Source organism: Anas acuta, chromosome 24 (genome assembly GCF_963932015.1).
Source record: "Anas acuta chromosome 24, bAnaAcu1.1, whole genome shotgun sequence".
Lineage (NCBI taxonomy): Eukaryota > Metazoa > Chordata > Aves > Anseriformes > Anatidae > Anas > Anas acuta.
In genome coordinates, this window is record NC_089002.1 from 5,489,352 (window position 1) to 5,514,711 (window position 25,360).

The following is a 25,360-nucleotide window of genomic DNA, read 5'->3' on the forward strand; positions in this document are numbered from 1 at the left end:
CAGCCCTTTGACAAAAAAAGCACAGGAATGCGGCACTAGGGCAGTAAAATGAAAGCACAAGTCCTGATGTTTGCTTGCAGCCTGCGTTTGCTGTTGGGTTCCCGCAGTGCGGGACCTACGGCCACGACACGCGGCCCACGAGCAACCCAAATGCTGCCAAACGCATCGCGAGCTGCCACACAGAGCCGGGCAGGGACCCAAGGCAGAGCTGCCAGCAGCCGAGCCCCTGCCCAACAGCGTGCTCCGACAGCTGCCGGCAAGGCAAGGCAAGGCAGGAGCCTCCGCAGGGGCTGGCCGGCTCTCCTGGGAAAGCAGCGCCGAGAGCCGCATCTGGAGCTGCTCTCTGCCAAGCCGCTCCCCTGGGCAGCCACGGCCAGGAGAGAAAAGCCCTGAGCTGGAGGTTGCCACGTGCTGAGCTTCCAACAACCGCGGTGTGCCAAGGAGGGCGGCTCACTTCTGCTCGTTGGGCTGGGGTGAGCTCTAGATCCACGCTTCGTGGGCACAAACCTTGGGGGTCAGCCAGAAGAGAGGAGCAGGCAGCCACAGCTCAGTTAAACCTGGGAAAAACTGCAGTGCTGACAGCTGTGAACAGGCAGAATCGAGTGCAGGAACAGCAAACGTGCTCATCAGACATGGACTAGCAAAATACCAGTGGTAGAAATAGGGTAGGTTATTCAAAGGAACAATAATAATAATAATAAAAAAAAAATACTTACACAGGTTTTTAGGAAGGATGGTAGCTGGTAGGGTGGGAAGTAGTCGCCTCTCCTCCTGCAGCAGGTATCTGGGGACGTGCTGTCGCTACCTCATTTATGCTCTTGGTCTGTTGCCAGAAAGAAAATCACTTTTGGCACTTGAAAGGATCCGAATAGCAGGACGGCAGTGCTGTGAGCACAGAGATCGCTGAGTCTTCTCGCTCGGAGGCAACAGCCCTGCTGTTGTACCGCATTTCCAGAAGTATTTGTGCTTCCTAGTGGAAAACTGAAATAAGAACTATTTGGTAACAAAATCTACTTTTAACCAAGGCTCTAATTTTGAAAATAATCTGTGTCTAGGTGGGAGGCAGCTGACAAGAAAATCTGGCACCGTTCTCATCTCTCACAAGCAGCAGGTGCCTCAGGTAGCATATACACATACAAGGCACCTGAACCAGGACTGCAAGCAATGAGTTTTCACGAAAACTGACAACCCAGTAACAAATTCAGATCTCACCTCTGTAATCTCGCTGCAGAATTACTGGTGAACCTATTGAAATGCAACATTTTCCTTCCAGACTGCCACTCACCTGCAGTCGTTTCCTCCCCGCTTGCTCCATGCCAGGCCTGCAGCAGTGCCCATCGCTGGCACAATCAGCCAACAGCCCCATGGCCTGGCACAGCCGCTGAGAAAGGGCTGCAAGACCCCGCTCCTAATGCCAGCTACCACTTTGTAACTGTGTGTGGAAGCTCATTTGTGAGCCAGGGTAAATACCTGGTGCCCTTCCCATAATGAAAGGAAAGGATTGGTGTAATGTTCATGTTAAGAAGACTGGAATCCTACCTGAAACTGCATTATGAGGCTTACTGCGTTTTCTTCCCTATAAAAATGAAATATCATTAATAAACACACATTAATCTGCAAACTAACAGAAGTTACAGTGACAGTTCCATGTATACAGCATTTTATTGAATGAAGGTATATTACAATAGACAAACATATATTACACATGCTATACAAAATATACATTCTTATGTGAAAAAAATATAAATAGACACTAGGAAGTAGCAACAGGGAACAAGAGCATCTTTGCTCATGCTGAACCCCAGCTCCTGTACCGTTAGTACTTTGGCATTGATTGAGGACACCATTTACTGCAAACAGAACGGCCACTCTGCTCTTTGCGCCTCCTGGAGGAAAGGGTAAAGAAAAGACACCTGATTTTTTTTTTCTGCAAGTCTGCCAAATAAGTTTTTCCACAATGTTAAGCACCGCAGCATGTTCACCTGTAAATAGCTGCATGCAACTGGTCTGTGTACTGTCAGAGAAGTCAGTGCAGCTTCAGCTCCTGAACTCTTTCAAGAGCTAGGACTTCAGTTTGTTCTGGTGCAGACAGCGTAATTTTAAAGCCTTATTCTGGGCTAAGCACATCTTAATGACCTAACACAAGTATGATCATACTGGGAAGTTGTGCCTTAAGTACACCTAAGGTTTTGGATGCCCCCCATGCACATCAACAGTTATAATGAGACAGCTGAGAGATCTGCATTAGCTTAACCCCACAGAAGAGAAGGATGAAAGAAAATAAAAGGTAGGAAGCATTTGCCAAATGGTGATGGGAGACAAGGCAGCAGTGGAGGTGCTACTTTCTTGCTCGTGGGAAACCACGGCACTGCACATGCTAAGAAGCAACTGTCACATCAGCCTCTTAATATCTGAGTAAAGCAGCAAGCAGCCCAAAAGGATGCGTCTTTGCTGCTGCTGTAGTTTCATGACCTGACCTTTCTCATCTGAATTTAAACTGAAAGTTCCTGCAACAGAAACAAGTTTGGATTGAAAATAACCACTCGGTCTTAAATGCTATCTGGGAAGGAAAAGCCTGGAGCAAATAAAACCAGAAAGGAACAAACATCAAATTCTTCTTTTGGCATGTATGTTACGTGTAAGCCCTTAAAATATTTCAGATGTCAGAGGTCAAAAAGAATTTAACAGACCTGTTTCTCCACTTTATCCAAAGGTCAAGGAAAATTAGATCCTCTTCCTACTAAAGCTGCTGGTTACCAAAGTCACTGTAGCTGTTTTCAAAACATGGTAAGAGCCATTAATAATAATTGCTCATTTGCATAGATCTGACTACTATTCATGCCCAAAGAGCTGTGGGAGAATAATCACTATTCCCAGCGCTTCCTCACTCTTTCACTCAGCTAAACCACAGCCTCAGAAGGTTCAGCTGTGATTCTGCAAGACTGCATCTGATAACGCAGTCACACCCCCTTCTATTTAGGAATGGATCAACAGGAAGCCCTACATACTTCTCTTAGGCTTGTCCAAAAAGGCTTTTGTCTTTATAAAAATATACCTTGCAGCTGTTTTCACTCTAGTGCATATCCTATGGCTCCGAAAGATACAGCGATGACCAGGAAGAAAGCCCCCTGCTCTTCAAGCACGGCTACACAGCGTAGCACAGAAGCGCTCTACCTCTGACTGCGAGACACTTGCTGAAAACCCACTGCTGCTGGGTCGTTAACATATTCTACACAAAGATATATTTTCTTAGAAGAAAACTTCAGAAAGTCTTCAGAATGTTCCTCCTCCCAACTTTGTCAGGCATGCTCCAGTAACAAGTGAAATTTCTTTGCTTCCTCTGCTTCTCTCATCCAGTACTAGACTTTCAGTAGAGTGGTTCTCCCCCACGTTATTTCACTGCTCACCTGTGAAATACTTACACCTTTTTGCCACCCTGTGGTCTAGGGAACTATTACAGAGCTCAACATGGCCAGAATTTTACCTGATCTTTTACAAAAGAAAAGGGCGGAAGTGTTTTAAAGGATACGTGCCTCTTGGCTGTGCAGAAGAAACAGAAAATCCACAGTACAGTTCACAGATAATTTACCCAATGCTTCTCCAATTTATCTAGTGTTCTTCATCACATTTTTCTTTTAAAAAGTTCATTTAACTGGCAGCTATGAAAAATACACATATACCGCTCTGCAACATACACAACACAAAAGCTTTTTAAAGATAAAAGCTTAGATAAACTTCTGAAATAAACCACTCAAAGCTCCCACCTTAAAGCTATTTTAGGAGATGAAAAGAAACATGTTGTGTACTAATTTTTTTTTGTTTGCTATTTACAAAGCTTCTGAGAAGTTATATAGTACTGCCTGTAGTGTAGGCTAACGCCGTTAACGCAGGGTCCGTTGGGCTTTATGCTCTCCTAGAAAAGACAGGCAACCTAATATAGAAATTGAGAGACTCACTCACCATGTAGAAGTGTGCCAAACTTGGAATTCTGCTAATCTAATGAAATCGATCAGCTTGCAGTCAGGTCAGGCAAGCTTAATGCCTACAGAGTTGTATGTGACAATGAAATTCATCAGTATCACCGTTGCACCACATATCTATAGCAAATTCACTTCTTTCCAAAACGAAGAATTTTTTATCCCCCTCAGAAACAAGCTTTCAATACCACAAAAAAAAATATGGCTTGATATGCAGCTGTCAAGACTAACAGTATAATACATACTTTGGCATAATAAAAAATATATTTACATTACAGCCAACACATTTATATGCTTAGTGTATACAAAATATTTATAAATGCAAATTTATTTACAACTAGAGTCCATTATTCATAGGAGAAAACAAGCCTCAAAGTTAGACTGGTAAGAAACGCTTGCCAATAGTCTGAGGAACAAAAAGCTGGCCAAGAGTTTTATGCTTACAATTACTGGGGAATTCCATGAGGAGGCCCTGAACATTTGTTTTCGAGCAGACAATGTACTGTGAAATAGCTATGCATTCTTGAGAGCTTTTCAAAGCATGCACCAACACAAAGGCTGTCTCCAACACCAGAAGATCCATGTTTTAACACTGTTCTTGTGGATATCACTGATCGCCATGCGTATGTCCCACATTCCAATACGGGTGAATCCAAGCAAAAAGGGCATGTGCCACCTCCTTCGAGGGAGTCTGTCTTGGTTTACTCAGCCTGTAATTGTAGGCACATGTACAAAAGCATCTTTGGCCTAGGGGTTAGTCCTGAGGTAGTAAATACAAAAAGTCGGTCGGTATGGATTTGCTTCCAAGACTTCATTTGAGTGTCTTACGTGGTTTCACTATAGTCATGAATGTTCCGTGTCCTATTAAAATCAAAGTTATGTTCACGTAACCTGTGGCAAGGTCGGGGTGAAGCAGCTTGCTCCCGGTCACTGTCAATAATGCCCTCGCTTCGAAGAGGTCGCGGGGTCTCACGGGCTGACTGCTGATGCAGGAAGTGCGAATGAGAGAGCGCTAGATCTTTGTTTACTCCCCATAAAGGAAGCTGAAAGGGTTCTGAGGAAGAAAAATTAGCAAATGAACAGGAGTGGGTTCATGAGAAGTACATGCAAGGGATCACATTTCAAAAGCTTTAAGAGAGGAATTAAGAAATACCATCCTTAGTAACATCACCCCCTTCAACTCTTGGGTATTGGATGTAAACAGAGCTAGCTCTGAGAACAAGTGGTTCACAAACAGAGTAATTACTCCACAAACTATGGCGTTTGTAAAATTAGCTGTGAACCAACACTGAAAGGCAGCACAAGGGCTAGCAGTGTCAGGGAATACAAAACACCAGAAAGGAAAAGGATATGCTCACCATTAATATGCTGGGAAGAGATTTTCTTCTCACTTATTCTGTCATGGTTGGTAAGGAAGACAGACATGTCTCTGTCTGCTAAAAGATTATCAAGAGTACTGGGTTCATGCTGGGTGCGTGCTGCATACGTTTCTTTAGGCATCTGCACCATGAGATTAGGGAGAGTTTGATCCAGGGGGTCCTCTTCTGAGATGTAGGCATAGGGACAGTACTCTCGTGTCCTGGAGTAGATGTTTGCGTTGTCGTAACAGTCTGAGCAGATCACCAACGGCGCTGCACCACCTGGCAAACAGAAAGGAAAAACAAAATACTCTCAAAGCAATAAGGATGTTTAAATTCCATCGACTTCCACGTATTAGGATGGTTTCATTATTAGGATGGCATTATAGCAGCACAGTTTGAAAGGCCTCTGTATAAAGGTAACACAATATCAGAGTATTCAGCTCCACTGTTTACCAAGGAAGTCACGTGAGAAATGCTCTGTCACCATCCCAATTCTCAATAGCACAGCCTTTCAGAAGCTGATTACAAAAAAACAAACACAGGAGTGGAAGAATAATCTCATGTTTGCTTTCCTGTTTCAAGGGCAGAAGGGCTCCAGCAGGTCCAACCAGCTTAGGCACCAGGCTGGAATCAAAGCTATCCGCACAGGTCTGTGTGTTGAGAGGTTTCACCAAGGCACCCTGGGCTACACCTGTGCTCTGCTATGCTCTGGTCTCAGACTGGATGATAAAGTGCTTACTGAGACAAGTTGCTTCTCAACTCCTTTCCTGGTACAGGCTCTAGAGACTGACTGGGCTGCAGATGAAGGGAATAGATCACAGGACACATGTGGAAAAACTGAAGAATCACTTTTGGAAGCCAGGCTGTATAAAGACTGAATGGTTTCTCAGCATTTGTATGGTAAAACATCTCTATAGACTCAACATCAATATCCTGAAAAGTATCCAGACAGGGCAGGGAAGTACTGCAGACCCTTCAGTTGTAATCTTAGTCAGCTAACCAGACGTCCAGCAGAGGCAGTAATCTTATGCTAAGGACAAAAGTTATAGCAAGTCATCTTCCACGCAAGCTTTGTTTCCACCTCTATTTCTTTTTATTTTTAAGATGCCCAAGGAACGTAGCATTATAAAAACCTACCATGACATTTAACCTAGGAATTCTCTAATGGCATCCCTGTCTTGCTGGACAGATCACAACCCCTGAAGCAGAGAGCCTCTGGAGGAAAATGTACTAACTCTGGGAGTTGAAGGATGGCAGTCATGACATCTACACGCAAAGGCCCTGAGAGCAGAGCAGAAGTGAGCCCAGACATTGCTGAACCGAAGCTTAAACTATCTGCATGGAAAGCAGAAGCTTTGATTACAGAAAATAAACACTGGAAGAGAAACAAAAGATGCCTTAAACTCAAAAGAGTCAATGGAAACTTTATGATCAACCTGAATTCTTCTCTAGGAAAAGTGAGGAGCTTTCTACTCTACTAGGGCATCCTTCTCTACTATCCTACATTGTGCAACACTGCTGACAGCTATGAGGACTGGAGGCATCTTGCTGAGTGCAACTGATAGATGTGAGGACTTCACTTACCATCTGTGCCTTTGTGCACGTAGCTACCGGCTGGAGGCATAAGCTGCTGATGGCTTCCTGCCTCTGAGTTACTGTAGCCTTCCTGAGGCTCCGACAGAGTTCCTTGGGAGGATAAATAACTGGGAATGTCTGCAGGTAGGTTCATCTCCTCTGCAAGGCAGAATTAACAGTGATGACATTCAGAGCTAAGTAGCATCAGCACTATTACGCACATCAACAGCAATATAATGCAGAACTTCAGCTCACATATGGTTCTCTCTATCTCAGTGATTAAAAATCCATATATCTAGTTCAAAACTAAAAGGGATAGAATAGCTATTTACACACATTATTCCAGGTCTTGAAAACATTTAAGTTAACTCAAATATTGATTTTCAAATTAGTGTTTTCCCTCAATGCAGAACAAATCTAGTGTGTCAGGAATAAAACAGACTGCTGATACTTAAAAATAAAAGCCTAAGCTCGCCTCTTCGCCTAACGGATGAAGGAATTTGAGCAAATCCCTGAATAGATTTTAGAAGGAAATCTTCAACGCTTTGATCTTATCCAGCTGTAACGAAACCAGAAATATCACCACTCTTCAGTGTTTTGGATTAAAAACGTGTCTGAAGTACACTGCTTTGGCACTTTACCTGTGTTAGTGATGCTATAATCCTCATTCTTCCTTCTCATGTGGTAGATCACAATAACCCATACCAGGGACGTTCCCACAACACAGCAAACCACAACAATAATCACAATGCCTACTGTTGCCCAGCCATCTTCCTCATGGACAATGCCACTCTGGGACGAATCGCAATTTGGGGAAGCCAGGACATTTAGGTAAATATGACCACGCTCGGTGCCCAGCGTGTTGGACATAATGCACGTGTACTTTCCAGCATCCTCTAACCCAGCATCCACGATGATAAGGAGTTGATTGGCTGCAGCAAAAAAATGCCGTTCTGTGACTGTCAGAGGCCCGTCGTCTTTAGTCCAGTTGAGGCGAGGGGCAGGACTGCCACCAGCAATGCACTGCAGGACAGCAGTTTCACCTCGGGTTACTGTTCTGTCTTCTAGAGGCCTAATGAAGGAAGGAGTTTCTGTAGCAATAGAGAAGGGGAAAAAAAAAGTAAGATGCCTTCACTATGCAAGCACCCGTGTCACCACATTGTATTCCATGAGGTTTTAAATCTGACTTTACAGCCTGAACATAAACATAAGCAACAGAACAGAGGATTCAGGAAATCCTGTGACGTCAATTATTCTATGGATCACTGCAACAAAAGCAAGTACAGCAAACATCCTGAAAATTACACTAGCCTCATTCTGCTTTATGTATTCCAGTTCTAAATTTGCCTGTGACCATAACGTTAAAAGTGTCTCCAAAGAAGACTGCACTCTAGAAGGAACTGTCCTTCCATTATTACTCAGCATGTTTCATGCTGCCTGTGACTAGATTTGTTCCAGTACAACGAAAATTCTCATTTACATTGCTGGGCTGAGGTATCTCCCTCAATTCTCTCCTGCAAAGATCACACTGACTTCACTGGTCAGCACTGAAGCTTAGCTTCTAAAAAGCTTCGCTGTTCAGAAGTCCTGAGTGCAGCATTCAAATGCCCTCAAAGCCCTCCAAAGCAGTTCAGAGACACTGTTCCAAAGGCAGAAGTGAAATGATCCATGCCAGCAGAGATAAGCACATCACTTACCTAACACAGTCAGCGTGGCATTTGCTGACAAACCGCCTGCAGTGTTTTGTGCCATGCAGCTATAGATACCCATGTCTTCTATTTTTACATTTGCAATAAAGAACACATCATCCTCAGGCATGACGTGCATTCTCCTCTCTCGTGCAGCAGGGAAGTCTGTGCCACCATCTTTCTGCCAGGAGATCTGAGGAGTAGGGTGGCCCTCTGCAGCACACTCCAGCCGAGCCATAGCCCCAGTACGGATAGTAAGATCCATGGGGGTTTTCAGGAAGGAAGGCAGCTCTGGATCAAAGGAGATACTAAAGCTTTAGTATTTTCAGAAACAGGAAAAAAGCAGCAAAAGCACAGGATATCTGAAAACACACAAATCTGGAACACCTGTAGCTCTCCCTGGTTAAGGCAGATTATTAACAGCTGCACAAATGTTAGAAGTGGTCACTTCTAAGAGCCTATCCTTCAAATTTAAATGTAACACCTACACTGTTGATTTAAGATGATCTGAACAATAACATTTCTCATGGGAAAGCACAGGGAAAAGCTTTAGCCTTCTTCATGAGCCCTTTATCACACTTTCTCTTCCCCGGTAATAGGGAAAGCAAACTTCCATCTCCACAGCTGCATGTTTTATACAAGCAAAGGCAACACATGCACCTCTGCTCTCCAACACAATGGGGATCAGTGGTCCACTGACTGATAAGAACAGTGCCTTCTCAACTCCCTTCTCTGAAGTTAAATAGGGATCCTCTTTTATAGCCAAAAAAAGGGACTTCATAATTTGATTTTTCAGTTTATTTCCAGTCCCACAACTTACTTTTAGTTGAATCTTCCCTAGCTTTACAAATGCTCAGGGAAGGTGCTTAGTTATGAAGAGACAGCAGAGGGAGCTTTTAGTTTAAGAGAGTTCTACCTTCATTCAGCTAGATGAACAATTCAGTTCTAGTGAAAGCATGGGAGATATCTGCCCCTTTTCAAAAGTGAACAGAAGGCCTTTCACACACAGTATCACTTATCTGCTTTATAAAGAGATGTTTGATGCATTGAAATACAAGCGAGACATTATTGCAAGGCTATTTTGAGCCAGCTCTGAGAATTAAGGAATTCTAATGGGTTTTATAAATCAAAATGAAAACATGAAAAACAGACTCGTTACACTTCAGGTTAAACATATTTCTTCTTTGTTACTGTTATTGCTTACCATTAACGGTCAGCTTGGCTTTGTTGGAATAGTTGGAGCCAAAGTGATTGGTGACAATGCACTGATACCTTCCTTCATCAGTGAAGTTCACATTGAAAAGATGCAGGACAGTGGTGTACTCAACCACCTCACCACTTTGCTGCTGGTACCTGGCAAAATTCTCAACCTCTGCATCATACAAGACTTCACTGTCCTTACGCCAGGCTGTGGACATGGGTGAATCACTGCTGCTCACAGCAGTGCAAGTCAGAGTCACATTCATGCCTCGCAGAGCAATCGTGGTCTCAGGATGTACTCTGATCTGCGGTTTAGGGAAGTTATCTGAAAAGAAAAGCACCGATATTAGCTACTTTGCTCTCCAACATGCAATCAATATTGCGGGAAAACTCACTGAAAAGACAATGTAAGCAAAATGAAACCTGTAGGAACAATATGTGCACCCCAAGCAGGATATCTATGTTATTTCCATATTTTCAAGCTAGAAAAAAGATTAGAACCACAGGCAGAAGTACAGGCAAAGCACTGAGGTCAATATAGAATCATGATCTTGAACAGCACCCTGCAATTTCTGCAACTGTTTAGAACTTGCTCTATTTAGATTACAAACAAAGACCACGCTTGGCTGAAGAACTAGGTTATTTTATAAAAGACTGAAGACTTGCTTTCAGAGAGTTTATATATCTTGAAGAGTCTTTAAGTTATACAAATAAAGAATAGCAAGCTAGCAGTTTGCACCGTCTTATCACACTGAAGTTATTTCAATACCTATTATTTTATCAAAGGCATTCTCACAGGTACACAGTGTTCAGTGTCAGGCACAATGGTGGTAACGTTCGAATAGGGAAGTTGATGATTGTGCCTACATGATGGTATTGTAGCCTTTGCCACCAAAAGAATGAAAGAATTATGCAAACACAAGTAACAGTTGTTAAACCGTTCATCTGGAAAACAGAACAGCAGACTATTTCCAGGCCTGCCACTGACTTCACATGTGATTCTGTGCGAAGAGTCTCTCAGTTTTCCATCTCACAGTTTTGTTACAGAAATAAATAGATCTATTTGAAACCGTGGTGGCACAGAGACAGGTAAATGTTAGAGATATGAAGCATCAGAAAATATACCAGAGTATTAAATATCCTTGTATTGCTGGTAGGGACAGGAACAAATAAGAAAGTGCCAAATAGCTCTTATAAAGAGAAAGACATTTATAGTCAGGAAGAATGGAAACATGATCAGTTCTTAACAGTAACCTAAATGAAAACCAATGCAGTCTTACAGAATTAAAGACCAAGCACCTCCAGCTGTGTTACAGCCAGGTTTCAGAAAGGTACCTGCACAAATTTGTGTTATGTTTTGATATCAAAATTAATTTAAAATACAAACCACAGACAAAGTCATCAGGGTCCACACTGAGAAGGCTCTGTCCTGCTAACCATTCAGGATGAGCACAGCTGACGTTCACAGCCTGCTGTAAGTGACTGTCAGTGAGCCACTGCGGCAGCCATTTCAACTGGCAATCACAAAGCAAGCTGCTGGTGTTCAAAAGCCTGCAGAAACAAAGCAAAATGAAAGTGCAATGACAGTTTAAGTATTTCGCAGTCCTACATGCGATTTCAACAAGCAAAACAACTTTAATGTATATATTTCCAGAAATTACAAGATTTACAGTATTCTTTTATGCCCATGGGTGTTTACTATACCATGTTATATATGCTATAAACAGTCCATGAAAAAAAATCCTTCTACTATCAGTATTAAAACCTTACATCTCTTTTTAATTGTAAGGAAATTAGCCTTGGATCTTCAGCCTCTAAGTATGTATGTATGGTCTCTCTTTAAAGCAAATAAAAAAAATATAATACTGCAGAGCAGCTCTGTATCTCAAACTAGACACATTATGAAGTGAGTGTAAGTCTCAATATTTGTTTTCATGCCAGCTAATAAATATTTAAGAATTAAAGTGATTTGTTTCACAGAAGCATCTGCTACAGATTGTTCTCTTCTCTGCTCCACAAGAAAATTGAGGAGGGAGAACAGGAAACAATGACTGGTCAACTTCTTCCTCACTGTGTGCTTTCAAAGTTTCTTAAATATTATATGTGAACATAATTGATTGGAGAGAAAGAACAGTATTGTAACAGAAAATTATCTTCCACTCAGATGAATCTGATAGATCTGCAGTGAGAGTAGAGGCACACAAGCTAGAGTTCCAGCCTGCTGTTTGCCCATACATAGCAGTGATTTCTCACTTTTAAGATACGTAAGAAAATGCAATCTAAGTCTCGTCTTTAACGCCTAGAATGTGTCTCGTCGCCTTCCTCCTCAAACTGTCAGACCTTGCAGACTAACTGTCCATATGGCCAAGATTATCTAACTGGATAACAGTTTTAAAACAGATTATATGATATTCAGAGACTTTATCTCATAGAGATGACTGTGTTACACTAGGATTAGTCTTGGGTGTGAAGGTCACTTCAAATAATACTTTACATGTCTGAAGATCACAAGTCTCTAGCAGCTTAAGCATCTGATGAGCAACTAAAAAAATGTTGTCGAGTTTTGATTTTTAAGGCCCTTCCCTAGGCAAAAAAAGGGAACAACATAAGCATAGGGTTTGTTAAACCCCCTGAAAGACTCTTGATGAATCATTTATGTTCATTGTCTAAATACTAGTGTGTTCCAAATTTGCAGCAAAATTCTACGATACAAAAACTTATGGTTCACTACTGCAAGAAAAAAAATCACTTTTCTACTAAATTGCAACTAAGGAGATGGATGTTTAGATTTTTATCAAACCTTAAACCAAACCAAGTATACTGCCAATACCTTTTAGTTGATAATTAGCTTTGTTTTACATATTTCAGGATGAAAATGGGATGCACTTCAGTCAACTTCAGCTAATCCTGCACCAGCTGAAGGATTCTTAACACGGTAAGAATTATACAGAATCTGTAAAGAACTGTCAAACTTACAGCTCCTTCAATTGAGCCTGTGCAAACGCATTTTCTTGGATGGACATCACTGCGTTGTTGCTTAAATCTCTGCAAGTTAAGCAAAGAACAATAATGTAAGCGTAACTTCATAGTCTACCTTCAGTTAAATTCTTGAAAATTTGAGAGAGAATACAAGGCTGAAGTTGATAAACAACTAGGAGTTCTACACAAAGCAGAGTACTTACAGATGTTCAAGTCTTTCAAGACCGGAGAATGCTTTCTTCATAATTGATTTAATCTGGTTTCCTTGCAAGATTCTGAAAGACAAGCACCCCCCAAAGCCCCAGAATCAGCTTGAATGTCAGTATGAGCTCATAAGTAAGACATAAAAGAAGTTTCTCTAGGATGTTTAACTAAGGTTTTCTTCTTTCTAGAAGAGATGAATGACTGAATATCATTTTCTGAGCCTGAAGGCTCATCTAATTTTCTTATAGTGTTTCTTTTCTATCCTTAACTTTGAGATCTGGGTTTGAGATGGGCTCTGAAGATCATTCAAGCCAGCAGAATGGAAAAGCGATAAACAGAACTTGGGAGCAGAGCAATGATATCCTGATACCAATCTGCCACAACCACATCAGTTCCTGAGACTCTACACTCCTACTATTTGTTATACACATTGTCCGTAGTTGCACAGGATTGCATAGCTCCCTGCAAAGCACACAGCACCAGATGCAGAGTGCACAGCCAAAGTACTGCAAAGCTGCTAAATCAGTATTGTGTCATATATGGACAACCCCCTCCCCTCAAGAAACTGTAACTTTTACCAAACTAAAGCAAACAAAAGTAACAGTCACCATACAACAAGACCGTGCCACTCTAATAATAAATGCAGTCAAATATTCTTGCTTAATTTCTTCAATATGGTCCCATAAAATGATCCAGATCCATGGAACCCAAACCTCTGAAGGTCACAGCACGAAAGGGGAAATACACTGACTACAGCTGCCAATTAGAAAGTCTTTCTGCCTCATATCATTGATTTCACAATTATTATTTTGCATTTTCGCTCTGTTCTGCTTGCCTGAGAAGTACTGTCATTGCAATGTTTTGTAATACGTACAGTTTATCCAGCCTGCTGAGTCCTGCAAATGCTTCATTTGCATCTTCTATGGCCCATGAGATCTCATTGTTCCTCAAGTCCCTGCAGGAGCAGAAGAGCCTGATTACAAACCTTGCAACATCACTGTGACCACTGCTTGTGCTTAGCTATGGAAGAGAACTGACTGTTACTTGTGCCTGGTAATGGTGTTCTGGGGCAGGCACCGAACAGGATCCCCAGGAAAATGGTCACGGCACCAAGCCTGCTGGAGTTCAAGAAGCATTTGAACAACGCTCTTAGACACGTGTTTTAACCATTTAGGAAGTCCTGTGTGGAGCCAGGAGCTGGAGGTGATGATTCTTGTGGTTCCCTTCCAACTCAGATATTCTATGATTCAATGTGACAGCATCACCTGGAAGGTCTCACAACTCACATAGAACCACGTTTGTCAGAGGGTGACTATTGCATCTCAGAGATGCAAGGGAAAACAGGATTGCTGGAGATCAGTGCCTCAGACAGAACCACAAACAAATCCTGAAGTACAAATTCTTGATGTGGTATTGAAGGACAGACCCAGTCTGCCTCACAGTTGCCACGTGATGGGGGCTGTTTACCAGAAGCTGGGAGAGGCTCCTGAAGTTGGTTCATGTAAGTGAATTAACCAATACACCACCAGCATTAATCTTCCCGAGTAACAGGCTTATAATGGCATTAGCATATTAAGAGATTACACACAGGTTATAGCGCAAGGCTGCCAAGCACAATGTAGTAGATTTTCAGCATGAAGTTGATATTCTGCTCACAGATCTTGTTAGCAGCTAATGGGATTTCTGTTTGACCTCTGCACAGCTCTTCTGCCCCTCACACAGAACAGCAGCCTGAGCAGAAAAAGCAATATAGCAGCACTGTTTGTAGAGAATTACACGCTTGTTAGAGAGAAGGTGAAATAAATCCAATAGTATTTTTAGCTGGAATGGCATGGATTGAGCAAAGAGTTTCTGATAAAGCCAGTTTTCATCTGTCCTAATACAACCACACACAGAATTGCAGATAGTTGTGTGTTTAGAGGTGCACTGATGGAAAGTAGTCTCTGCTGCGCTTTATCAGATATTATATGGATCAGCTCGATGACATTTCTGAAGAAGTTATGACACAGAAAGCTAACTACCTATACAAGTGTACGTGTCATCTCATGGAAACACTTCTTTCCTTCTGCTAGTGGTAGAAAAATGCAGCATCTACTTGTCCTTGAGTGAGATTGTAAAAGGTGTAGATTACTATTCTGGGAGAGACTGGGATCAACCTCCGGGATGTTGTCAGTGGTAACATGCTGTCTTATTTGTCTTACTTTGAACGACAGAAGGCTTGTTTTTAATACCTTGGAGGAGACACTTCCACAATACATGTACTTTAAAGATCAGGACAAAAAGAAAAGAGTGCTTGTAATTCCACAATGCAAGGATTGGAATATAGCCCTGAAGCTTGCTCACTTTAAGATTTTTCCTCTTTGACAAGTATTCAATTTAATGTACTGGACACTGGAATCATCTACTGAGAAAAATGACTAGATGAGTAACATGCCTAATTTGTTTCCTAGTTGCCTGTTCTTGTGATTTAAAAGTAGTTTCTATAATTCTCTCCAGGTCTGCTTCAGAGTTTTAGATTGTAAATGCATGAGTGGTATCAACGGCAAGCTAAAATATTAAAAAGTAATGAACGTTTTAGAATTTAGAACTTCAGATCTTCAGTGCTATTCTTTGATACACCTTCCATCTTACTTTGCTCTTATTACCTTGTGGTTTATATACAGTTTTTACAGTTTGTTCTAGGTTATTAAGGCTACCTTGCAGAATAGTGACAGGAGCTGAACCTACAGAGAAATATTTATGTCAGCTTTAGCACTGAAACAAATCGTATACAAGCAACAATGGAGGTAAGCCGACAGCACCACAGTATCTAGTTTGTAGTGTTTTTACACTCCACTACTCCAACCACTTAGCAAAACGAGTGAGCAACCCAAAAGAAAAGCCCCTCATTGTGTGCACTGAGGAGCTGGCTCCTTATGCTTGGCTGGACACGAATGCTTGGAGCTTTGTTTGTCACCACAGCCCTGTCCCGCACATTCCAGCCCTGAAGCAAATGGCCAGCTTTTCAGCTGTTTGTCGCCCCTCAGGAGCCCAGGAAAACCTACTAATTAATCCGCTCTTGTTCTTTTTCATTCTACTCTAGATCTAAGAAATTAGTTTTAATTATTCCATTAAAAGGTTGTGTTAAGGCTAACAGAATATGACTGCTTACATAGGTCTGGTAAGTTTGCTTATTTAAGCATTTATTTAATGAACTGACACAGGGGCTATAAACTTACACTCCTTTCTCAGCTACCATTATTTAGGATGATTACAAGTTTTCAGATCCACTTGGGAAGCGTTTTTATTATTATTAAAAGCCAGGACTGAGTTTTGTAAAAGAAAATATTGAACAGCTACAACTGGTAACAGCAGTCCTGACAAAAGCAGAGCTGTGCCTCAGATGCCAAGTAATCCTACTCCTCTCCTACACCCTACCTGACTCCAGCTCACATGCAGGGTGGGCTAAACAGCACCTTCTGTGACTGTGCAGGATTCACCATGTGGTTTCATAGTTATCCAGCCTTAAGAAAACCACCTGGAATAGAGAGAGGTCCAGACTGGCAGTTCTGCAAGCTGCCTATCCATAGCTGCTCAGAACTGGTACGATACGCAGCTGAGTGCTTAAGGTCATCACACGGCTTCTCATCAGCACACTAAGCCAGGATTCTGTTATCTCAGCATACCGAGTGCCACATTCATCATCATTACTTCCAGAAGTGTTGCTGAATTAAATTGAGATTCTAGCTAGAGGTTTTCTGTACTTACAAGATCTGAAGATTCGTCAGACCTCTGAACACACCATCAGCAATGTGACTAATGCGATTGTCACCCAGGTTTAGTTTCTCCAATAAACCAAGTCCCACGAAGGCAGATTCCTTGAGGCGAGTTAGCTGGTTGTACGACAAGTCTCTGAAAATATTGAACAAGACAAGTTGGGGGGATTAATTAGGAAGATACTATCGAACTTGATTAACTAAGGAATCTTGATAAATTTCTAGTAGAACACTTATAAAAAAAGTAAAACACACAACATCACCATGGGCCTAACAAAGAAATTGAGTACTTCCTTCAGTAACGCACCCTTACTGGGTACTATCCAATACGTTACTTGCAACATTACAAAATCCCCACTGAAAAGCAGCCCAGGACTTACAGCTCTGAAAGTCTTTGGCAGAACTCCCACGCATCTGGACTGATCCTGCTAATGGCATTCTGGCTAACTTGGAGTTGTTGCAATGTCCGCAGACCATACAGCCAGCCCTTGTTTATTTCTGTTAAGTTATTATGTTCCAGTTCTCTAAGGAAAAGAGATGGAAAAGCATTTGCAAAACAGGTAATAAATGAAAACACATTTACAAAGTTTTACCTAGTGGATATTGAAATGATTTACTAACATTAAGCCTTACGGAACTTGAAATTCATGATTATACTCGTTCCATGGAAACCAAGAGTGAACAGAAGTACACAAAAAATCCAGCAGCAGAAGTGAAATTGCAGTCTGTTCCAAAAGATGACTTTAAAAAAAATAATAAAATAAAAAAAAGCCTTTTGCTAACATTGCATTGCATACCCCTGCCCTATGTCAAAACATAACCTAATGAAGAACCACCCCATGTTACAGAGAACACAAATGCTTTTTTGCAAAGCAAGAAGTGCTGACTTTTGACTACTCCTGTATTTGCTATCCCACTGGTACTAAAGTGGAGAAGCGATTCAACTGAGCTGCTAAAATCAGAAAATTGTCAAATATTCACAAGTACACAAAAAAAGCTATCGACAGTGACAAAGCATTCTTGATAACTAAGTGGAAAGAAGGCGGAGAGACACAGTATCTTTACACCTCTAAAGGAACCAGATACGATATCAACGTAATGCGAAAATGCAGATCTATAAACTCCCATCTTGTGACACTCATCAATATTTCAGCACAGTGTCAGTGTGAGGGTAGCAATACAGGACTGAACCCTACACAAAGAAATTCCAGGACTGGGTATACTCACAATTCTTCTATGTTATTCAGGCCAAAGAATGCTCCATCCATGAGTCTGCTAATCCCATTGCGTTGCATTTTTAAAGATTTTAGGGACTCCAGTCCTTGGAATGTAAGGCTTTCCACTATTTTAATCCTGTTCCTCTTCAGTTCCCTTATATAAAGATGTTAGAAAAACGTTAAGATGTATTTAATAAGCAACGTTTTGTGACCATCAAGAACGCGTACTGAGATAGTGTAAACACGATCTTTTTAACCTTTCAAGACTGCTACTTACAGAAACTGCACATGAGGCAATTTGAAGATCTTTGGCGGAATCACACTAATCCTGTTCCTGTTCAGCTTTACCACTATTAGTGAGCTAGATAAATTATCAAGACAGCCTGCTTCTAGCGTAGTTATTCTGTTGTTACTCAGATTCCTACGAAAGAAGAGGAGAAAGGCCTTTCAGAATGTGCAATATTTTATGAACAAAATTGCACAAGCATGTTGGAGCAACCACTTATCACTAGAACTCAAGTTCCTTGCGATGTCACATCAGAAATCTGAGTTCTAGCATACCAGAAAGCTGTACCATTTTTTTCCCCAAAATAATCCATGGTAGGAGCTGATTCTGACTGCATGCCATGCTTCAGTTAGACATGTCTAAGACAATGTCAACAGGAATCTACACAAGATGAGCTGAAATCATTCCACGTCCCTGCGGGCTGAAGTGCCAGCACTTTGGTAACAGCAGTTATTGTTTCCCATACTACCAGAGGAAAAAGCAATACGGATTGCTATGAAAAGTATTTAATTTCCAGCACATTTGTAGCTACATTGAGCACTCCTAGCAGTTCAAAGCCACACAAGGCAGCCCGCACTAAAACAGTAACTTAGAGTAAATGAGGAATTCAACAATGTTGAGGAAACAGGAGCCCAGGCATGGCAGACCGCTCATACTTACAGGTACTTTAGTTGCATCCGTGGAAAAGAAGCAGCTTTAATTTCTGAAATGAGATTAGAACTCAGGTCTAGATTTTCCAATGAAAGGTAAACTTGGAGCTGCTCAGCATTTATTTCTGGAATGGTATTGTGTACCCTGAAAAACATAAGCAACAGAGCTGGTTACCATCACATCCCATCCTTCCCACTGCGTGGCTTTACAGCTACAGGATTCTGTCTACCAACATCACCAGTGAGTCTCTTACATCGGAAATGTAGCACGCACTGCAGAACATTAATTCTTAAAGCAGCACTGAAAATCCAAGACCGATCTGCTGCCCTGACATAGAAATAGATTCAAGTTCTGGGGACTGTAACAGGGCTGTATCTCATGGGAACTGTCAGTGCTAGACTGAATCCCTCCCCTTCAAAGCTGCCCGTCTTGGTGGACTGCATTTTGTTGGTAATTTAGGGTGACTTGATTGTCTAACTGATTTGTATTTCTTTAAAGAGTGCTTACATATTCCCTACAGCACTTTAGAGGAGTAGCATTTCAGACAAAACAAATGCTTTCCTACAACTCGATAGCAAAATTCTCTCTTTAGTTAAAACAAGAAAAAGGCAGACAAGCTGCTACTTACAATGAGAGCAGAGTTATGTTTGAAGTTGTTTCTCCAAAATAAGGAATTTCACTTAGCTCGTTGTAATTCATTTTCCTTAATGAAAAGTTAAAAAAAAAAATATTTACTGACACCTCAGAGAAAAACCCTTCCATATACGAGAAAACTCGTATCACAAGACATTTAACAATTTAATGTTAATAATAGTCGTTAACAAAACTGGTTAAGAGCTTAAATCCTAATAACTTCAAAAACGTAACAGTGAAGTACACAAGTTCTTACCATTTTTAACGGTTACTATTACTTCTCTTTAACTTCAGACCAGCCATAGCGAAAACAAACAGCTCATTGCTTTTTAACATATTGGCCTGCTAAACTTTTATGAAAAAGCATTCTGCACACAAAACACCAGTTTTCCATACAATTTGCTGCCAGCAAAGCATCCATTTTTAATTAACCAGCATTAAATATTTCTGCAAGTCAGACCAGACTTCTAGATACGCAATGAAATGCGCTCATTAGAATCACGGAGGAAACCTTCAGCTTATCATAAAAAGCAACTTACACTTCTTGCAGCGTGCGAACGGATAAATCGATGCTCCAGTTGGATGACAGCAGATGATTATGGCTTAAATCCCTAGAGAAAAAAAGAGGAGTTATTCGAGATGGCACTCGGTTCTGCAAAACAAACTAGGCCTTTTGACGCCTCTCTAGCACTAGCCCAGCACAGAGATGAGTCGCAGACACTTGTGCCGACAGCCCCAGCATCTCTGCTTGCTGGATGAGGCTAACACTGAGAGCAGGCGTGCGGCACGGTGCTGGTACCCTCGCTGCAGGGAGCACAGCGCGCATGCACCTGACCCCTGCCCAATAATTCAGGGAGCCCGCCGAGGGCAGCGAGCTGTGCCTGCCCATGGGCATGACACCACGGACACACCATTTCCAATTCTCCCCCCACGCACAGGGCCACAGCGAGCTGTTTCCAGCAACAGCTGCTCACCTCCTGGTTAATTCCTCCCCATGGGCTCTCATGGCTGCAGCTGTAACAGCGCGCTCACACCGCGGCTGGTTTTAACTCCATCAGCCAGGGCTGGCACAGGAGGTGGTCACCCTTTAGGAACAGAACTACCACTACTAAAAACACTAAAACATAACCTGCCACCATCAGTTTTCCTGCTGGCGAGCAGGCTCGGTGCCAGCACCAGGTGCACATCCTGCACTCTGGACCCGGGGACAGCTCCAGCTACACCGAGAGCCGGCCGTGAGGCTCTCCAGGAAGGATGACGGGGTGAAGACAGAGCTGGCAATGCCCCTGCTGAGGAGGGGGACCCAGAATGGGTTGAGCCCTCGCTGGGCACAGCAAGGATCCACAGGGTCGGTCAGCAGCACGCACAGGGCGCGGGATGGCCTCGCACCGGGCAGCCCACCGGGGGCTGGGGGCAGTTCTGGCAGGGAGTTACTAAAACCTTGGGATATGGTGAGAAATCTCTCCACTGCACTCAGCACTGGCTTAAGTAGCACAGCAATAGCCTGAAGTTCAAGGTAATCCCTGGCTTTTGCTGTAAAAAGGTAACGATTTTGAAGTCCTGTTGCGTGTATTTGCTCAAGATTTGCCGTTTATAATAAAGAAACGGTGACATAAAAGCCAAATTTCAGTTACAAATGACAAAAAGAAACCACATTTTAATTCCCACGGGGTTTAATTGGGCCATTATGGTAATGCAGCAACCTGTTCTTCTAAGACAGCCTTTCAGCATGCCAGTTATTTCTCCGTGAGGCCGCTGCCTGATGCCATCCCCAGAGAAACGCACCCGTTCTGCACTGCAGCACACACACCCCATCGTGGACAGGATCCGAGAGATGCCCAACCGTACCCCAAAAGATCTCAGCTAATACAAGCCGGAAAGTCAGCAGGCCAGGTGAATGCTTTCTTTTCTTCCACGACCACCCCTAACGCCCTGGTCAATGGGTCTGCCAGCAACCAGGAACCCTGCCAGAGGCCTTAACAACAACCCAGAGATGAGGATTTTGATTTGGAGCGCCCAGGAGAAGCATGCCCCAAGTACTAACCATGTTGGGACTACACCAACCTTTTCGTTAGATCCCCTTTCAAGAAGTTCTGCACGGAGCTCATACCTAAAGCAGCTCAGGCGTTATTTCCATCTAGTTACTGTTACTGATGCTTCCCTTTTCGAAGTAGAAGGATGGATGGCTAAATACTAACTGAAAAACATCGAATGATCGATCTATAAACATAAAAATCAAACATTCACTTGGCTACGTTTCTGGCTCTCACACACAGAACCAAATTCCCATGTCCTGAACCAGCAGGACACCAGAGCAGCCCTGTCCTTCCACAAGCACTCTGGCCTTTAACGCGGGGCCCACCTTACAGAGGACGTACAGCAAAAGTGCAGAACTTGTGTTTCAGAGACTCAGCTGGTATCGTACCTAAAATCACCTAAACATTCATTTTGAGCTGAGCTGGTGGTAGCATCAGCTGCAAGTAGCTCGAGAGTTATGGAAAACAAGAACTTTCAGTCCATAAAGTTAGGTGAAATGAGAACTGAGGGGGGAAAAGCCCATCAGGGACTTTTTCATGTGAGGAAAAAAAAAAAAGCTTTGATTAATTTAAACAGCTTTTATGCATTACGGCTCATTTAGAGTCAGAACTGCTAGAGCTGTCTTAGGGAAGAAAAAATTCCCCCCCCACATGCTTCGTGTGCCAAAATCCTGGAAGCCACAACAGAGAATATACACTTAATTATTGTTTGCAGCATATGGCAGATTGCATAACTTAGCACAGCGCCAACACCACTTCTTCCCAGCGCAGCCTGCGCCAAGCAGTTTGCAGCACACCCTCTGTTGGCCTGCAGAAAGACACGAGCCCTTCGAAGCTTGAAAGCTCGCTCTCAAACACAACAGATATCGCCTTGCTCATCAGCCACCTGATGAACCCCCAGCTCACCTTTCCAGGCCCTGACAAGTGCTAAGATATCCTCCTACCTTTCTAAACGTGAAATATTTTAAGGGATAAGTTAACTGCATTTCTGTGCTGAGCTCTACATCTCCTCTTAAACATTTCTGATTGTTTATCATATGGGGAAAGAAGAGAGCTACAAAACCAGAACGTGGCAGTGAAGTGACAAACTTCCTTATGCACACCCAGCTTTTGGCATAGCTCAGACTCCTCAAGTCCTGCCAAAAGGGACCCCTGGAGCCAGCTGCACGCACTCTGCTCTGCCAGGCCCGCTTTATGCTGCCTGCAGCCCCATCCCCCCGCCGTGCTGGGGGACAGCTCTGGCCTAGGAACCGCGCTGGCTCCAGGAGGGGCCGGGAACTCCCATGAGCAGCGGGGATTTTCCCCCCCCCAGGGGACAAACGGCTCGGGCAGTGCTGAGTAACGGCCGGGGGCGCCCTGCCTGGGCCCTGGGGGCTGTGCTCAGGTACCCGCGGCCCTAACCCAGGGCTGCCAATCCCAAACCCAAGGCTCCGAAGCAGCGGCGGCACGGCCCGGGGGGGGGGGGGGGGGGGGGGGGCCGCAGGGATCCCAGTGGGAAGCGAGGCCCAGGCCGAGGCGCTGCCGGGAGGGGCTGCGGCCTGCAGCAGGCCCGGGAAGGAGGGGGGGGGAACGGGGACACCGAGCCCCGCCGCGGGCAGAGCCGTGCCCGGGGCCCCGCCCGCTGCCCCGGGAGGCGGCCGCAGGCCCGTTAGGCCCAGCCCGGCCTCACCGCGCTACCGCAGGGCCCCGACCGGTGCCGCCCAGCCCAGCCCAGCCCGGCCCAGCCCAGCCCGGCCCCGCCGCCCCCCGGACTCACAGCGCGGTGGTGCCGGCGGGCAGCGGCGGGATCCTGCGCGGGCCGGGCCCGGCGGGCAGGCGGTGGCGGCTGCAGTCCAGCAGGCCGCGGCGGCAGGAGCAGGGCGCGGAGCAGGGCTCGGAGGCGGCGGCTGCGGCCCCCAGCGCGCACAGCGCCGCCAGCAGCAGGGGCAGGGCCCGCGGCAGCGCCCCGCGGGGGGGCCCCGCGCCCGGCCCCGCGCCCCGCATCCCCCGGCACGGCGCGGCCCGGCCCGCACCGCGCCCGCCCACCCACCGACTGCGTCACCGCGCAGCGCGCCGGGGGGGTGGGGCCGGCGTGAGGGGGCGTGGCCAACGGAGGGGGCGTGGCCTGCAGGAAGGGGGCGTGGTTACGGGCGCGCCGCCGGGCGGGGCGGGGCCGCGGGAACCGGGAGGGGGCGGGGCCGGGGGCGGGGCCGCGCGGGGCCCGGTCCCGGTGCCCGCGGTGCTCGGTGCCGCTGTGCACGGGTCCCGGTGTGCTCCGGTGCCGGCGGTGCTGGCGGGGCCGCTCCCGACCGCCCGGTGCCGCCGGCTCCCGGTGAGCCCCGTTACCGGCCCCGTTAACAACCCCGTTACCAGCCCCCGCAGTCTCCCCGACCACGTCTCCCCCCCGCCCTTTCCGTTTCCGAGCTCAGCACCGCGGCAGCCCCCCCGTGTGCACGTTAACCGGGGCCGTGCCCCGCTGCCGGGCTGCTCCCCGCACCCTCTGTGCCGCACCGAGCCGGTGCCACCGGGACCCTACCCCCCCCCGCCGGGCTCTCTCCGGTCCCCCAGCGTCCCGGCGGGCCCCAAACTCCATCCCCCGGGGCCGCCGGGCGCGGCTCTCCCTGCCCCCGGCCGCTGGATGGCACACGAGGCCCGGCGGAGGAGCCCGGCGGGGTCCGGGGCTGCCGGGGGGGGAAGGCAGCGAGGGAGGGGGCAGCGCTGGCTGCCAGGGGTGGGAGCCTCATTGGAGTCGCTCAGTGTCATTCATGGCATCTCTGTAAAATAACAGCAAAAAGCTTCAAACACGCAGCCCTGCAGCCCCCCCAGTGGCTGGCCCAGCCATGAATCCACACCCTGCTGGTCACGAAGCACTTCCCAGGAACAGTGAGGAGGAGATCTCCAGGCCTGTTTTTTCCAGGGAAATTACTGCAGCATAATCGCATCTTCAGCTGGAGCCCGGCTCGGGCTCTGAAGACATGTGGCCAACACCTACAGCCCTTCCTCTCCCTCCCTTTCCAGCGGTTATGCTTGTTTCCTTGAACGTTTATGGGTCAGCCGGAGTCAAGATTGCTAATGAGCGGGGTGATTATGGCCCAGGGCGCTTCTCGAGCCATTCCCGATGGGGTGCTGCACAGGGGACAGGGACGGGGACAGGGACAGGGACAGCCTGGGGAAGGCTCCCGCAGTGCACAGCGGTGTCGGGCAGCCCTGGTGCACTGCGTGGCATTTCAGTGGCAGCGAAGGCCCTGGTCAGGCTGTACAATCGGGAGCAAACTGTCTCCCTAAGTTGGGTTTTATGAGCAACAAATCAGGAGCAGTTCAATATTTACCCCAGCATGGAGACCAGATACTCTCATAAGATGAACGATAAAATGCCGCTGTTATATCATAACCTTTAAGCTATATTTAAACTAAATGTAAATTAATATTTTAAAAGATCTGTTTTTCTTCAGATTTGCATTTCTATTACCAGATTAGATCAAAGGATTTCCTGGGGAGGATTATTTTAGGAATGCTTTTGGGCCATACACCTGTGGCACTGTTCTAATTTGGACCAGTCGTAGCTCTTCCTCAGTGCCACCCGGGATTAATTCCAGCAGTGGAATAGGAATCACCCCACGGATCTGCTGTCCTGTGTAGAAAAGTGCCGGATTTGGGCAAGGATACCGATGAACTCCCCAGCATCTCCATCAGAGCACCGCACTGTGCTCGCCCAGGCTTGGGGGGAGCTGTCAAGCCCAAGGCTCTGCAAAACCATCCCCTGATCCCCTGCTGCTGCTCAGAGGACTCAGGGACTGGTGGCGATCGGGATCAGAGTGA

At 45.2% G+C, this 25,360-nt stretch overlaps 1 protein-coding gene across 1 annotated transcript; it reads right to left on the reverse strand.

The window, feature by feature from the left end:
* Positions 1-1,643: 1,643 nt before the first annotated feature.
* LRIG2 (leucine rich repeats and immunoglobulin like domains 2) lies at positions 1,644-23,599 on the reverse strand. Its single transcript, XM_068659749.1, has 18 exons — positions 23,319-23,599; positions 20,066-20,137; positions 19,522-19,596; positions 18,903-19,037; positions 18,234-18,377; positions 17,967-18,110; positions 17,120-17,263; positions 16,732-16,875; positions 13,859-13,939; positions 12,984-13,055; positions 12,778-12,846; positions 11,189-11,352; positions 9,806-10,126; positions 8,611-8,892; positions 7,555-8,004; positions 6,923-7,072; positions 5,336-5,617; positions 1,644-5,031 (listed from the first exon to the last, which is right to left on the reverse strand). Exons 1-18 carry the CDS (start codon positions 23,543-23,545, stop codon positions 4,802-4,804), a joined length of 3,186 nt encoding a protein of 1,061 aa, XP_068515850.1. The 5' UTR covers positions 23,546-23,599; the 3' UTR covers positions 1,644-4,801.
* Between the last annotated feature and the right edge of the window lie 1,761 nt (positions 23,600-25,360).